The sequence below is a fragment of the Chiloscyllium plagiosum genome, chromosome 28, assembly GCF_004010195.1.
Source record: "Chiloscyllium plagiosum isolate BGI_BamShark_2017 chromosome 28, ASM401019v2, whole genome shotgun sequence".
Classification (NCBI taxonomy): Eukaryota; Metazoa; Chordata; class Chondrichthyes; order Orectolobiformes; family Hemiscylliidae; genus Chiloscyllium; species Chiloscyllium plagiosum.
Window position 1 is genome coordinate 33,367,565 of NC_057737.1, and position 14,422 is coordinate 33,381,986.

The 14,422-nt window shown below is 41.0% G+C and overlaps 1 protein-coding gene across 1 annotated transcript in view; it reads left to right on the top strand.

Annotated features, from left to right (window-relative positions):
* The first annotated feature begins 8,821 nt into the window (after positions 1-8,821).
* Positions 8,822-14,422, top strand: part of LOC122564224 (E3 ubiquitin-protein ligase RNF43) — a 225,409-nt gene continuing 219,808 nt past the window's right edge. Inside the window, exon 1 of the mRNA XM_043718921.1 lies at positions 8,822-8,919. Within this exon, the coding sequence (XP_043574856.1) occupies positions 8,822-8,919 (98 nt within the window). The remainder of the gene's footprint in view (positions 8,920-14,422) is intronic.

Below are 14,422 nucleotides of genomic sequence, written 5' to 3' on the forward strand. Positions count from 1 at the left end.
AAGAATAACATTATGCAGCCATCAGGAAAATTTGCAAGGCCGCTATACTCTTTATTTATGAATGTGATTCTTTTCATTGTGAACTGAAGGCATGTTGAAGTGAATGAAGACATTGTGTGAATATATTTGCATTTATAAAACAATTGTAATTCAATCAGAAAGATCTCCCTGTGGGCATATGTAAACATACAAAGTCAGGTACATTTTATAAGAGATAATACTGTTCAAGGCAACTATTGCTGAAATGGAAAATTACATACTCAAGAAGGAATAAAGCAATTTCTTCAACATCCTATTATCCAAATATAGGGATTAAGACTTGGATAATAAAATGTTTCTGATATTATCATTTCAGAATCTTGACCATTTACTTCACCAAATTGCCTACCCTGTTTGTCAAGTATTCAATCACCTATTCATCTCCATATGCAACTGAGCATCTAATTTTGTTTCAGAAAGTCTTTCGTATTTCATTGCGTTAAAGGCAGTATATAAATTATTAATATCAGTTCCCCTTCAGGAAGGGTAAATACACTGGAATATGGGCATGATTACAATATCCAGAGCACACAATGAAAAATATTGCAGTTCTAGACATAACACACAGACACCTACTAAAGGAAATAACTTCACCAACCCAAAGAAACCCAAACATATAAATAGAAAGCAGGACGTTTCAGCATTGCTTTGCATAAGGTCCACTGAAGATGTTACCTCGTAAGGTAATGAAACATCTGGAAATGAACCTTTCAGCTCGGCGAGCAAACCTACATCCATAGATCATAGGGGACACTGAGTGACCAGTTTCATTGAAGCTGAAACAATATCCAGTTAGATTTGAAATTTCTAATAATGTTTATCTACAAACGCATGAGTGGCAATTTTAAAAGGAAAATTTGAAGGATGATACTTGAAATATACCAGGCACCGACTTAATGGAGCATGATCATTTCAGTTATTTCACTGTTCATCCATTGCTTTTTATGCAACAACTGGTTTCCTGAGCAGGCAGAGGTGGAGGGCAATACTTTAATATTTAATATTTAGAGCAATACAATGACAGTTGCTGAAGATTAGATTAGATTACTTACAGTATGGAAACAGGCCCTTCAGCTCAACAAGTCCACACTGACCCTCTGAAGAACAACCCACCCAGACCCATGCCCCTACATTTACCCCTGCCCCTGACACTATGGCAGTTTAGCATGGTCAATTCACTGAACCTGCACACTTTTGGACTGTGGGAGGAAACTGGAGCACCCGGAGAAAACCCACGCAAACACGGGGAGAATGCACAAACTCCACACAGACAGTTGAACCCGGACGTCTGGTGCTGTGAGGCAGCAGTGCTAACCACTGTGCCACCGTGCCCCGCACGATGAAATGGAGAAGTGTCCTTAAAGTGGAGGTGTGTCATGAGGATTCTTACAGCCTGGCACATACCAGATGCCAATGCCCATGCAGTGTGCCCTGAGATGTTGGTGAACCGTGTCTAACATGGATGTCCTGGTGGTGAGCTGGAATTGCTGTCTCTCAGTCAGGCTGGGTAGCTTTGAGCCCAGGGGATACAAGTGGGTAGCACTGCTGCCTTACAATGTCAGGGATCCGGGTTCGATTCCACCTTTGGACGACTGACTGTGTGGAGATTGCACATTCTCCGTGTCTGCGTGGATTTCCTTTGGGTGCTCTAGTTTCCTCCCACAGTCCAAGGATGTGCAGGTTAGGTGAATTGACCAAGCTAAATTGCCTGAAGTGTTCAGGGATACTAGGTTAGGTGAATTAGTCAGGAGAAAGTGAGGACTGCAGATGCTGGAGACCAGAGTCAGGGCTAAATATACGATAGAGTGGGTTACTCTTCGCAGGGCCGGTGTGAATTGTTGGGCCAAATGGCCTGTTTCTACATTGTAGGGAATCTAATCTAATCTAAAGCGGGAGCTGAATGAATGATTAGGGGTTCAGTTCTATCGTTACACAGGAGTTAGATTAGGATTTTTTTGTCCAACGTTTTTCCTATCCAGGTAAATAAATCAGAACTATCCAAAGTCTATGACTGCATGTGACAAATGTCTTGAGGTTTATGAACATCAGTGATGATTTATGTTACTTTTATGGCAGTATTTGTCTGGTTGCACAGATGGTGTTGGTGCCAAGGATGCCTGTTAATTCCACTTTATCCTGACAGTGGCAAATTGTTCCAGGAATGGTATGTGTTAAGATGAGGTTATAATCAGGTGGCAAGGGGCCTGGTAGGTAGCTAATGTGGTGGATTTGGTAAAATACAGTGAGAGATTTCACTAGACCTCACAGTGAGAAACTGTCCAAAAACACTTGAAGCAACTGACACATAGGATTCAGCTCATAAAGGAGCCTTACAGCAAGCAGTGACGGAGAATGGGGTGTAGCATATCTTGTCCGCATCATTTCAGGGCTAATGATGAAGCTGTTTGTGGGATTGTACACTCAACACATCTGAAGAAACCAGGCTCAGTCGCCCTGGTTAGAAATCCAGGGCAGTGATGGAGCACAGAAATGTAGGAGCAATGCTGCGAATTGACGTGATTGCTGCAACATCTTTCTGTGATGGCCCTGTGTGATTATCCAGGATGGGACTAATATTTTCCAAATAGGACTGTTGATTGAAAGCTATGCCAGATCTATTTTGCTTAATATCTAAAGAAATACATTGAAGACCCAGACACCTGAGTCTCAATGTTAAATTATACTTAAAAGTTACTAATAATGCATTTCTAAAATTCACAGTTCCAGTACTGAAGTTCTGAAGAAGGTCACTGGACCCAAAACGTTAATTCGGCATTCTCTCCACAGCTGCTGCCAGACCTGCTGAGTTTCTCCAGCAATTTTTGTTTTTGTTTCACATTTTGAACAACTCTTTCTAAATCTCTCTCAATCTCCTTCGCTCCAAGAAGAGAAGCCTCAGAAAATTGCTACGGAACAGGAGGTCCTATTGATCTATTGTGTCTGCAGCAGCTCTCTGGATTAGCAATTTACTTAGTGCCATCCTCTTGCCTTCTCCCCATTATCCTGCACATCTTTCCTTTCTGAATAGCTGTCCAATTCCCTTTGAATGCTTCAGTTGGGCTTGCCTCAGACTATGGTCTCAGGTAGTTCATTCCAGACCTTAGTGATTCACTGAATGATAAAGGTTTTCTTCACATCACTTTTGCTTCTTTTACCAGTACGTTTAACCTGTGCTGTCTTGCTCTCAGTCCTTTCACAAGTGCAAAGAATTCCTTCCTATATCCAGACCTGTCATGGGTTTGATTCTCCAACCTAACCTTGTTGCTAAAATCCGTCAGCTGTGGTACCATTCTGGCAAACCTCCACCATGCTCTCTCAAGGACCTTCATATTCCTCCTAAATTGTGCTGACCAGAACAGGTCGCTATCCTCTCGTTGCAGCCTAACAAGAACTTAATTAACATTCAGCATATCTTGCCTTCCTCCATACTCAATATCTCCATTTATGAAACCCAAGATCCCATATACTTTACAAATTATTTATTCCCTCAATATATTCTGCCACCTTTGAAGATCTATGGACATGAAATCTCAGGTCCCTCTGTTGCTACACATTTTTTAGAACTGTGCCATTGAGTGTCTGTTGTCTAACCCTATCACTCTCATATGTTTCCATTTTAAATCTCATCTGTCACTTATCTGTCCATTCTGTTAGCCTATCAATGTCCATTGTAACCAATTGGTATCATCCCCGCTGTTGCCACACCTCCAGCTTGGAATCATTGTTAAATGTTGGAATATTACTCTGTATTCTAATATCCTATGTAATTGTAAAGATCAAAGAAAGGAGTAATCCCATCTCTTGGCCATCTCCACAGTCTACAATCCTCCAGTCTGAAAAGTACTTACTAAATGGCTGATTTCTGTCCTTAACATAATTCCTTTTCATCCAACATGACACTGGCTATTCTATCGTACAAGCCTTCACTTTGTTAATTGCATTTTATGTGACGTTTTCACAACTGATTCACTAAAGTACATACAGGTAATATCCACCAATTCCGTTAATTAATTTTCAATGTTACTCCATCATAAAAATTCCCCTGGGTTACTAGAACATGATTTACCTTTTACCTTATCCTTTGAATAACTCCATCTTCTCCAAGTGTCTGTTGATTTTTTTCCCCTCATCATTGTTTCTAAAGCATTCCCATTGCTGATATTAAACTGACAGGCCTGTAGTTACTAGGAATGTGTTTAACCCTTGCCTGAATAATATTGTTGATTGTCCAATTCTCTGGTTCCCTTGTTGAATCTAGGGAGGATTGGAAGAGTACAGGATGCCCTTTCATTATCCTTTACTCCATATCCTCAATTAACATGATTATAAGCCATTAGACCGGTTGGCTTACCCACTCAGCCAACATTTCTAATATGCCATATCCAGTGTATCATAAATTTTCACCCTTACTATCTACCAATATATTGTCAGCATCCTGTCCCTTAGTAAACACAAATACAAAATACTTAAGACGTATTCCAGCATTATCCTGCAGCTCCTAACACATTGTAAACTTAAGTTTGTTGAAAGCCATAGTAACTACATGATCATGAAGATTCCTATCGAGTTCTGTTCCTGCATTTGCTGCTCCTGCCTAACTGCCCTTGAGAACATGAGACTGAACCACCTTCAAGAATCATTGTAATCCATCGAAATCTATTCAAGCCATGGGCACTACATCTTTATCTATGCCTGTCAGGACTCCCACTGCAAGATCTCCCACCTGCACTATTGGCAGCCCTTCCTGTGATGTGTAATTGTTTTCTGACACAAGGGTCATTTCTGGATCCCAACATCAGTACCAGCAAAACCTTTCACTCTTTCACCCATTTCTGTTAACCCATGGACCAAACATCTTAGCTATGGAATTGAGTTAATCAATGTTTTAAGTTCAAGTTAGATTTCCTGCACATCCCACAATTGTCACCTCCTTCCGTTCATTCAACTCTTTTTGGAATACGCCACCCAAATACTCACCTGGACGATTGGACTGAGGTTATGTCAGCTCTGATATAAGTATCGTATTCACACTCAGCATCATTATTCAGCCCTCAATCGCCTAAACTCTTTTCCTTAAGATCCTCATCACAAAAACGAGTGGGCATTTGAGAATTAAGATGCCTCATTTATCTTTATCATTTGCAAAAGTACAAAGTTTTAAAATTAGCTCTGAATAATTGTGTGGTATAGATCTTATTGGTGTGATTACTGAGATTGAGAAATATTGTCTCACCATCATGATCTCCTACTTTACCAGAGCCTCTCCATTCACATCCATCCTTTCCTGATGAGATTGTATCTCACATGGCTTGCGACAATAATTCAGTGACCTGTATACTTTCACCAAACCCTCAGGCTTGTTAAAAATCAGTCTCTCTGTACACAAAGCATAATAAGATTTAAAACTATAATTGAAGGGGTAATCGGGATGGGCTGTCCTGGGTGGCTGGAAGATGTGCCAAGATGGATAAGAGCCGGAAGGGACATGGGGTGGACCGAGAGCCGGAAGGGATGTAGGGGCGTGCTGCCTTTGGCCAGAAGGTGGGAGGGATGAGTGGTTTGCTGGGATGCCAGAGGTATCCATGATATAAGCACTGTTTTATTGTTTGGTTTATTGGACTGTTCATCTGTGATTGCGTTTACTGTTTCCTCCTTGATTGATTTAAGGTGGAATTTGAGGTTTGTCCTCATCTCCCTGTGAACTGATTGTACTGTGGGGTTTGGGGTCTGGCTTTGCCCCTTCCCCTGTAAATTGCTGTATCTTGTAAACAGCTGTTAATGTTAATTGTTTGTAATTTGTATTGGTTAATAAAACATACTTTAAAAATATATGCCCAGGGGGTATCAGGGGTGGAGGGTGCTGCAAGCAGCAGTTCCCGGCAACCACAGATTGTGGTGGTTCATGGACTTCTAGCCCAACTGCTTGTTCTGTGGAGTTAGTGGACCATGTATGTCTGGGATGTGGGCATTTGCACGGCCTTTTTTTGATTTTCTTAACCTTCCGTTTTTGGTTTCACTTTAGCCAGGTAGGTCAGAGGATCTCCTCATGGGTCTACTCCTCAGCCTGGTCAGACTGGCCATAAACAGGTCCAGGCAATGGGCTGTGGAGGAGGTCATTCAGGCCAATTGCCTGCCCCTCTTGTGGTTCTGTTCGAGCCCGGCTTTCCCTGGAGAAGGTGCACATGGTGTCCACCAAATCTCTTGAGCTATTCAGGGAGAGTTGGGCATTGTTGGGAGTGGAGTGTTTTATTTCCCCCTCTAACTCTATTTTGATTTAATCCCTGCCCTCTCCTTACTTTTTTGATCACGCAGCATTGCCCTTTGATGAGAAGGGCATTGCTTGTCACTGGCCAGTCAAGTGTTTCCTTTCTTCCTGATGGTGGAATATAAATAAAGGTTTACGCACTTGTTGTTCATTGTGTCCTACATCTGCACTCCCAGACATGGGTGCTGGGGAAAATGAGCACTACTGCTGTTAGGTGGTAGTGTGGGGGAGAGATTTAAAAAAAGAAAAACAATATAGCCAGGAGAGATCTGGGGTGCAGGGTGTTGCATGCAGCAGTCCTGTGTAACCATAGTTTGCGGTGGTTCACGGAATGCCAGCCCAACTGCTTGTTCTGTGGTGCTGTGCAAAATGTGTATATATGGGGTTTGGCTGTTTTCACTCCTTTTTTGTTTTCCTCAAGGATTATCTTTTATGTTTCTAGTTGCACTTCAGTCCCAAGCTCCTGATCTTTGGGCACCGAGGGGGGAGGGCAGGTCAGATGATCTCCTTGTGGGTCTGTTCCTGGGACTGGTCAGGCTGATCATAAACAGGTCCACGCAATGACTGTCTGCATCTCTTCCACGGTTACATCCATGTGGGTCTAGGGAAGGAGCACGCAGTATCCACCAATACTCTTGGTCTCTTTAGGGAGAGGTGGGCACCGCAGGGAGTGGAGTGCTTTATTCCCCCTCCAATGCTATTTTGATTTAGTCCCTAGCCTCCCCTTCACCTTTTTCATATCAGCATTGCTTGCTCTGGGCTTTGCTTGTCACTGGTCTTTTCTGGGGGTTTAATGTTAATAGTTATTTTTACATGATGTTTCGCACTACACCTTGTGGAAAAAAGAATATAGCCAGGAGATTAGAATCTCCTAAGTTCAGGGGACTGCTTCTGAGCTAGCTGGCAACAGCCAGTGTACTGTGCCCTAATAAACAAAGGCTGACTTGATGATGGGGCACCGGTCTCTGCAGTTATTTCAGTTTATATCTGAGATTGGGAGTGTGAGATGTTACATTTAATTTGAAGTGCACAAACATAAATAAGCCTTTCTTCTTTTAAACTCATGAAAGCTGGCTAAAGAAAACATATTTAATTGGGATTTATATTCCAAAGGTAAGAAAGTACATGCCATTTTCATTCAAAACATATAAATCACAGGCAGTAAGACCTTACTTCTGTCTGTGACAATCATTTTACATATACATTACATTTTTATTTCATTACTTTTAAGGCTGCAAATATATGAAAAGTGATTTGGAAGCCTATGATAGATGGGGGAGATGTTGTGAGTTAGTGATATTGTAAACAGTCAAGAGTTTTCTGGACTTTAGCAGTATTTAGAAGAGCAAACTGTTCTTGCCAACATTTCATCTAAACCAACACCCCTCCCCCTAAAAACTGATTAGCCAATCATTCATCTCATTTACTGTTTTTTGACCTTGCTCTGTGCAAACTGTTTGCCTGCAATCCACTGAAGCTTTTGTGGCATCCTGAGAGACTTAAAAAGTTCAATCTTTTTAGTCGAATTCAGTTGGAAGCTGAACTTCTTTCAAAGATTAAGGGACTGGGTAATCTAATACGACTGATTTGGATCAGTAGTGAGAGTTGATTGCATTATTTTGGCTCCCAAAATTCCAGACAAATGAGTCCAAACCACTCTTAGACACAAAATCTTGTGAACTACTAACAGAAGGCACATGGTCATCTTTACATCCTGACTGAACAAAGGCATGTTTTTTTAGAAAAGGAAAGAATTTGATCTTTCAGTGCTATGTGATATCCATATTGTTCTTGGATGTGTTTGCAAATGCTTTCATTGCCTCTGCTTTTATTGCTTTCTTTTCACAATCTTCCTCACACAGGTTTTATAGAAGGGACACTCCAGCTGGAAATCGGCTGGTGAGAAAGTGTCACACTGTCTGTCGGATCTGTTTCATCCTTTGAACATGACTTCATACCTTTGCTTTGATTTTCACAGGAGATAGAGTTTACAGCCTGAAGCCTTGGCTCAAACCCTTCGTGTCACATCCTCGCTCACCTGACATGGCAAAATTGAATGAGTGCTCAAGTGAGTGCAATTCTGCTACTGATGTTGTTCATTTCAGGAATGAAAATTCCTTTGGCTGCTATGTCTAGCAACATTAAAAGGACTTTAGTTAATGTGCTTTTTGTTAAGAGATCATGCAATTTTGCCTGAAATGGAACCTGTGGAAATCTTACGTGTATGCTGATGATGTTGTGATATGAGGTCATATGTTCCTCAATGACAATAAAAGAAGAATGTCTATCTTTGCATTTGACTGTTTGCAATATGAAAGAGTCAAGGGGAATCAGACAAACTGTTGCTGGAGTCTTATGCAGCATGAAGGAGATGGTGGTGCCTGTTGGATGTGAAAGATCTCAGTCCAAGGATATCAAAGGAGGAGTTCCTCTGGGTAGCTGTCCAAGGCTGAACAACAAGCCTTCATCAATTACCTTACTTCCATCATAGTGGGCATGTTTGCTGATTTTTGCGCAATGTTCAGCACTTTTGACACTCTTCAAATCCTGAAACAGCCTGCTATCCAGGCTTTGTCTGCTAGCTGCCAAGTAACTGTTACACCACAAAATTCCAGGTAATGAATACCTCCAAGAGAATCAAACCATCTTCCTGTGATCTTCCATGGCATTAACATCACTTCATCCACCAATATCACATCCTGAAAGTTAAAAATCACATAACACAAGTAATTGTCCAAGTACTAGCTTTTTGAGCATTGCTCCTTCACCAGGTGGTTGTGATGACCTCTAAATCATCACATCCTGTAAGTTATGATCAACCAGAAACTAAAGAACAGCTGCAAAACAGTTCAAAGACTAGAAATTCTGTGACAATTAACTCAATTTCTGTCCCCCCCAGTGCCTATCTGATATTTACAAGACCTAACTTAAGTATGCGATGGAATACTCCCCATTTGCCTGGATGGACACAGCTCCAACAACACTCAAAGGAGCTTTACAAAATCCAAGACAAACATCCATTACTTTCAACATTCACTTTCTTCACCAACATCAGTGTGTGTAGCAGTATCCAACATCAACATGATGCACTGCAGTTAACTCACCAAGGCTCCTTTAACAGCACCTTCCAAACCAGTAACCTCCAACACCTAGAAGGACAAGGACAGCAGATATGTAGGAACACTATCACCTGAAAGTTCCCCTTCCAGCCACACAGGATCCTGACTTGGAGATATATCACTGTTCCTTCAATGTCACTGGGTCAAATCCTTAACTTTTTCCCTCACAGTATTGTTGATGCATCTGTACCCCAAAACTGCAGTAGGTAAAGAAAGCCATTCCTTCACTAGGGCAATTAGGGGTATGTAATAAAAAATGGCCTAGCCAATGATAACCTCATCCCCTAAATGAATTTTTATAAATTGGTTAGGCATTTTTTATTGACAAGCATGCCTACATTTCACCAACCTAAAAGGGTGCCTTAACTCCCTCAAGGGTGTCCTGGATGAGTTTCAAGTGAAGTATGATACAATAGACTTCAAACATTTAATAATTTCATGGATTGAGAGAAGCAGCAATAACTCTTTCTGGAACTAAATTTTTCCCAAGATGAAAGGGACCAGGAGAAACTGTTGTAAATGAATTAAAAGCAACATCATGATTAACCATGCCTGGGAAGAAGGAGTTGGAGGAACATAAACAAGCTGTTTCCTGGTAGTGAGGAGATAACATTGCTTCATAACCTGCTGCCTCATGCAGGTTATATAAGAATCCAACACCAGAACAACTTAGTTACAGAATTTTGAAAAACAACACTACACAAGGATCAAACCTTAGAAACATCCAGAGATGCACTTTGTTGGTTAGAATTGCACCTAAATTCCACTATCAATCACGTAATAGTCAAGTTGAGCTGTGAGGCTTAACTTACTTGCTTGAGGGGTCTTATTTTTGTTGCAACATGAAATAAAGTATAAACCATTGTTTCAGTACTTTGTCATCTAAGATTCTTTTAATAAGTAGCTGAATTAATGCTAACTTGTGATGATTTTTCCATAACAGAGGTATCCTGGCTATCCAGAAGAAGTGCATTGAAGACAGACCTATTTTTGGTCTAATGCCCACACTCTGGGTTTCACATACCAGGGACACAAATTCATTGGAAGTAACTGATTATTTAAATAGCCAGTTGCCTCTGGGAACTGTGCAAGAGAGTTTCTGCAATGTATTGCTCTCAGAAACAATTGCTGATGTACTTTACAAATTACCCTTGTCTATTTGATTTCTTCTTCAATATGCAGATTAAAATCACGCATGACAATTGTGGTGTCTCCATTATTTCCTCATTTTGACTTGGTCCGACAGTGAGGCAACTATACTAGAGCCTATGAGTGACTCCCACCCATCACTTCAGTCCCTTCTTATTTCCACCCAAGCTGATTCCACATCATAATCGATAACTCACAACGGGGCATTGATTCCTCCCTTTATTAACAATACTACCCTATCCTCTTTTCTTCTTTGTGTATTCCTCTACCAATACCCTTGAATATTGAGAACTCATTCCTGGCCACCCTCCATGTCTCTGTAACAGACACTAAGTTATATTGATTTATTTCTATTTGTATTGTCAATGTTATTACAAATGCTATGTGCATTTAAATTAAAAGCTTTAACTATTGACTATTTACCATTATCACTTATCCTGCACTCTTCTGTATATATTTTTTATCATTTTTTTGTGACACTTTGAGAATCATTCACCCCTTCCCTACCTTTCACCTTTGCACTCTCATTGCTCTTTGGGTTTTTTAAAACTTGACATCAATTGAACTCTCCACATCACTCGTTAAAGCCCTATCTATAAGTATAGTTAAATGATTTGCCAGGACACTAGTCCCACCATTGTTCAAACAGGGCCATTCCCAGTGGATCAGCTCTTTCTTTCCCCAGTACTGGTACTAGTGTCCCATGAACCGGAATCCATTTCTCCCATACCAATCTTTGAGTCATGCTTTTCTCTCTAATCTTATTTACCCTACACTAATGTGCATGTGACTCAGGTAGTAATTTAGAGATTATTACCTTTGTTGATCTGTTGTGTTTAATTTAGAGCTGAGCCCCTTGTAATCCCTCAGCAGAACCTCTTTCCCAGTCCTACCTATGACGTTGGTACCTGTGTTAACCATGAAAACTGGATCCATGCCTCTGACACCAAGCTCTTCTCCAGGCCACCTAGAAGAGATGTCCTAACCATTGGCACCAGATAGGCAGCACAGCCTTTGGGACTTTGTTGAAGAGAACAGTATTTATCCCCATTATCCCCGAAGCATAAGACTACAAGAACAGAAGTGAGTCCCTCCTTACTATTGCACAGCAAGCACGGGATCTTGCATTGGAATCGATGGCTGCTACATTGGTGGCGGTGACATCGGCAAGTTAGGCCCAATAGTGAAAGATGGTACTTGAGGATTGGCCACTTTCTCATTGGTTGGGTCCAGTGCTGGCAACGGTGAAGCAAACGTGGATGGGCATCACAGCGACATCGACAAAGTGTGTCCAGTGTTAAAAGATCCAGCTTTGATAATGGTGGGTCTGGTGCCAACAGCAGCGAGGCGATGGTGGAGGATGGCACCTGAAGGATGACGTTTTCAAAGTTGGTTGGGTCCAGTGTAGACGGGAGCAAGTCAGTGAAGGAGGGATGGTAGCACAAGCATCATTGATGATGAGCTAGCTAAAGATGGGCTCTCTTTAAGCTATATCTTTCTATATCCTTTCTTATTCTTAAAATCTTTCAAAATGATGCTGGACCATGGTGACAGCGGAAAAGCTTTTCACTGTATTTTACTGGTTTTTTCACTGTAAAATACACACGACAATAAAATCACTCATTCATTTAAGAATCATTCATCCATTCTGTGGACCTGCCACCACCAAAACCATACTCAGCAGGGGAACATAAAATCAAGCCTGTGCCACAGTGTTCAGCTCCATTGTAGCTGTCAAGAAAAGGTATACCCGACTCAAAATGTCAATGCTGTTCCTCTTTCCACAAATACTGCCAGACCTGCTGAGTTTCTCCAGCATTGTTCCGGTGTGTTTCTAAAGTGTATCAACCCATGTAACCCTGCATTTATAGAAAACTATCACAGAACACAGGAATGGCGAAGCAAGTGATCGTGGATAGGTTGTGGCATTTTTTAAAAATCTATATATCGCAAAATCTGTACGAATGGTAAATCTGAGAAATATCCACCTTTACAGTTATATCATCTGCCTTTGTAATATTCTGACCTTACAAGTTATTCTAAATAGTTGATATGGATGTACATCTAGCAGATATGATCTAGCAGACTGCAGTTAGTCACTTTGTGAACTGTATTTTTGCCTGTGCTGGGTATTTTCTTGATGTTTTAATTTTTTATTATTTCTGTAGTGCTTAATTCATTACATAATGGACTATCTCTCAAAACTGCACACTTTTTAAAAGCTATGCCAGCAATGAAAATCATGCCTGTCTGTTCTATACATTTTACTAATGATGCTGGAGTGTTTTGGCTTAATTTGAAGTGTTACATAGATGGTCCTCCTGAGAAGACTTTGGGGTTATACTTTAAATTTTCAAGTGCCTCGTTAGCATTCTGGGATAATGATCTTTAGCTGATAATATTGTGATAAAGTCCTTGTGACAACTGCAGAAAAGAGAGTCCCTTTCATTTACATGTGTCTCATACAGTGAAGCACATAGTAGCCCTCCGTTGAAGAATAGGCCTTCCTAGGCTAGTGAATTAATGGCAGCTATTTCTGACTCAAAGTCACCATCAAAAGGCAACGTGCTTAATTAACTGGAGACCACTGTAATCACCAGTTTAGAGGGCAGGCTAACAGGTTTACCAGGAGGGAAGGCTGAGTCACAGTTATGTGGATTTTATAACCAGCAGCAAAAGGCTGTCTCAACTTTAAAGGCACAATTAGTTTATCTTCAAAAGGTTAAGGTAGTGTAGGTGGTCTTCTGCCTTCAGCTAGTGTTTAGAGAGAAACAAAGCTGTTTCTTTGTTGTTTATGTGTATCAAAGCAAATTCAGAAAAAGATATTTTCACTTTCACGGTAAACTGAACACGTATTATGTTTAATAACGCAGTTGATAGTTTGAAACCTGTGGCTGATCTTGATGATACTTATTCGAGAATTATTATTAGATTGAGAATTCAAATGGTGGCTTGTAGTATTTTTCAGGAGCAACAATAATGACGAGTATAAACCCCCAAGTCTTTTCAAACCGAACACCTGGTAAAATCTTTAGGTTCTGGATTGTATGTGTTATAGGTCTGCAAATGAGAATGAGAATTATGCTGAACCTGAGGAAATATGAAGCATAGAAGATCAGAAACAATTGTAATTGGTATCAGCAACCTATGCAACCCCTTAAGAAGTGATATTACACAAGATGAAGCTTGTGTTTGGATTGATTTGGCATCTAGAAAGAAGTAGTGAAACGGAATTTCATCAGTATGGTTGATATAAATACAGTGACTTAATGGCAATAGTTTATTTCCTGATCTCTGCTGGTGCAAAAAGTGAAGAATATGAATATAGTGTAGAGACTCGCGGTGGACACAAGATGTTCAGATCAAAGGAGCTTGAATGAAGAATCAGGAATTAGCTGCCTTAGCCTCTTTCACATTTGTGAGGTGAACATTTGGCATCTGCCTGTCTTCACAGGCTGCTGACCCCACAGGAAAAACCCACCTTGGGCTATCTGCTTCATTGGCGGTGACGTATTGAGCTAAACCATGGGGTTGGATCGGGCAACACGAGTGTAGGGGGCAGTGACATACTGTAACAATGGAATTGGGGTGGGTGGGTCTTCCTGCCACTCCTGGCTCAATCTGAAACTTCTCTTAGGTGTCAGGCAGACCAATCGACCTATGCTCATTGGAAAGCAGGTTTCCTTCAACAGTGTTAGCCTCTCGTTAACATAGTCTGAGGTCCACCATCTGTTAGATTTACCATAGGATGCCTCTGGTAATGCATAGGAATCCATGGATTTAGCCTCATTTAATGCAGTTACATTCATGCTCTCTGCCCAGCTCCAGCAGCAATCACAGCCCTCAGTGG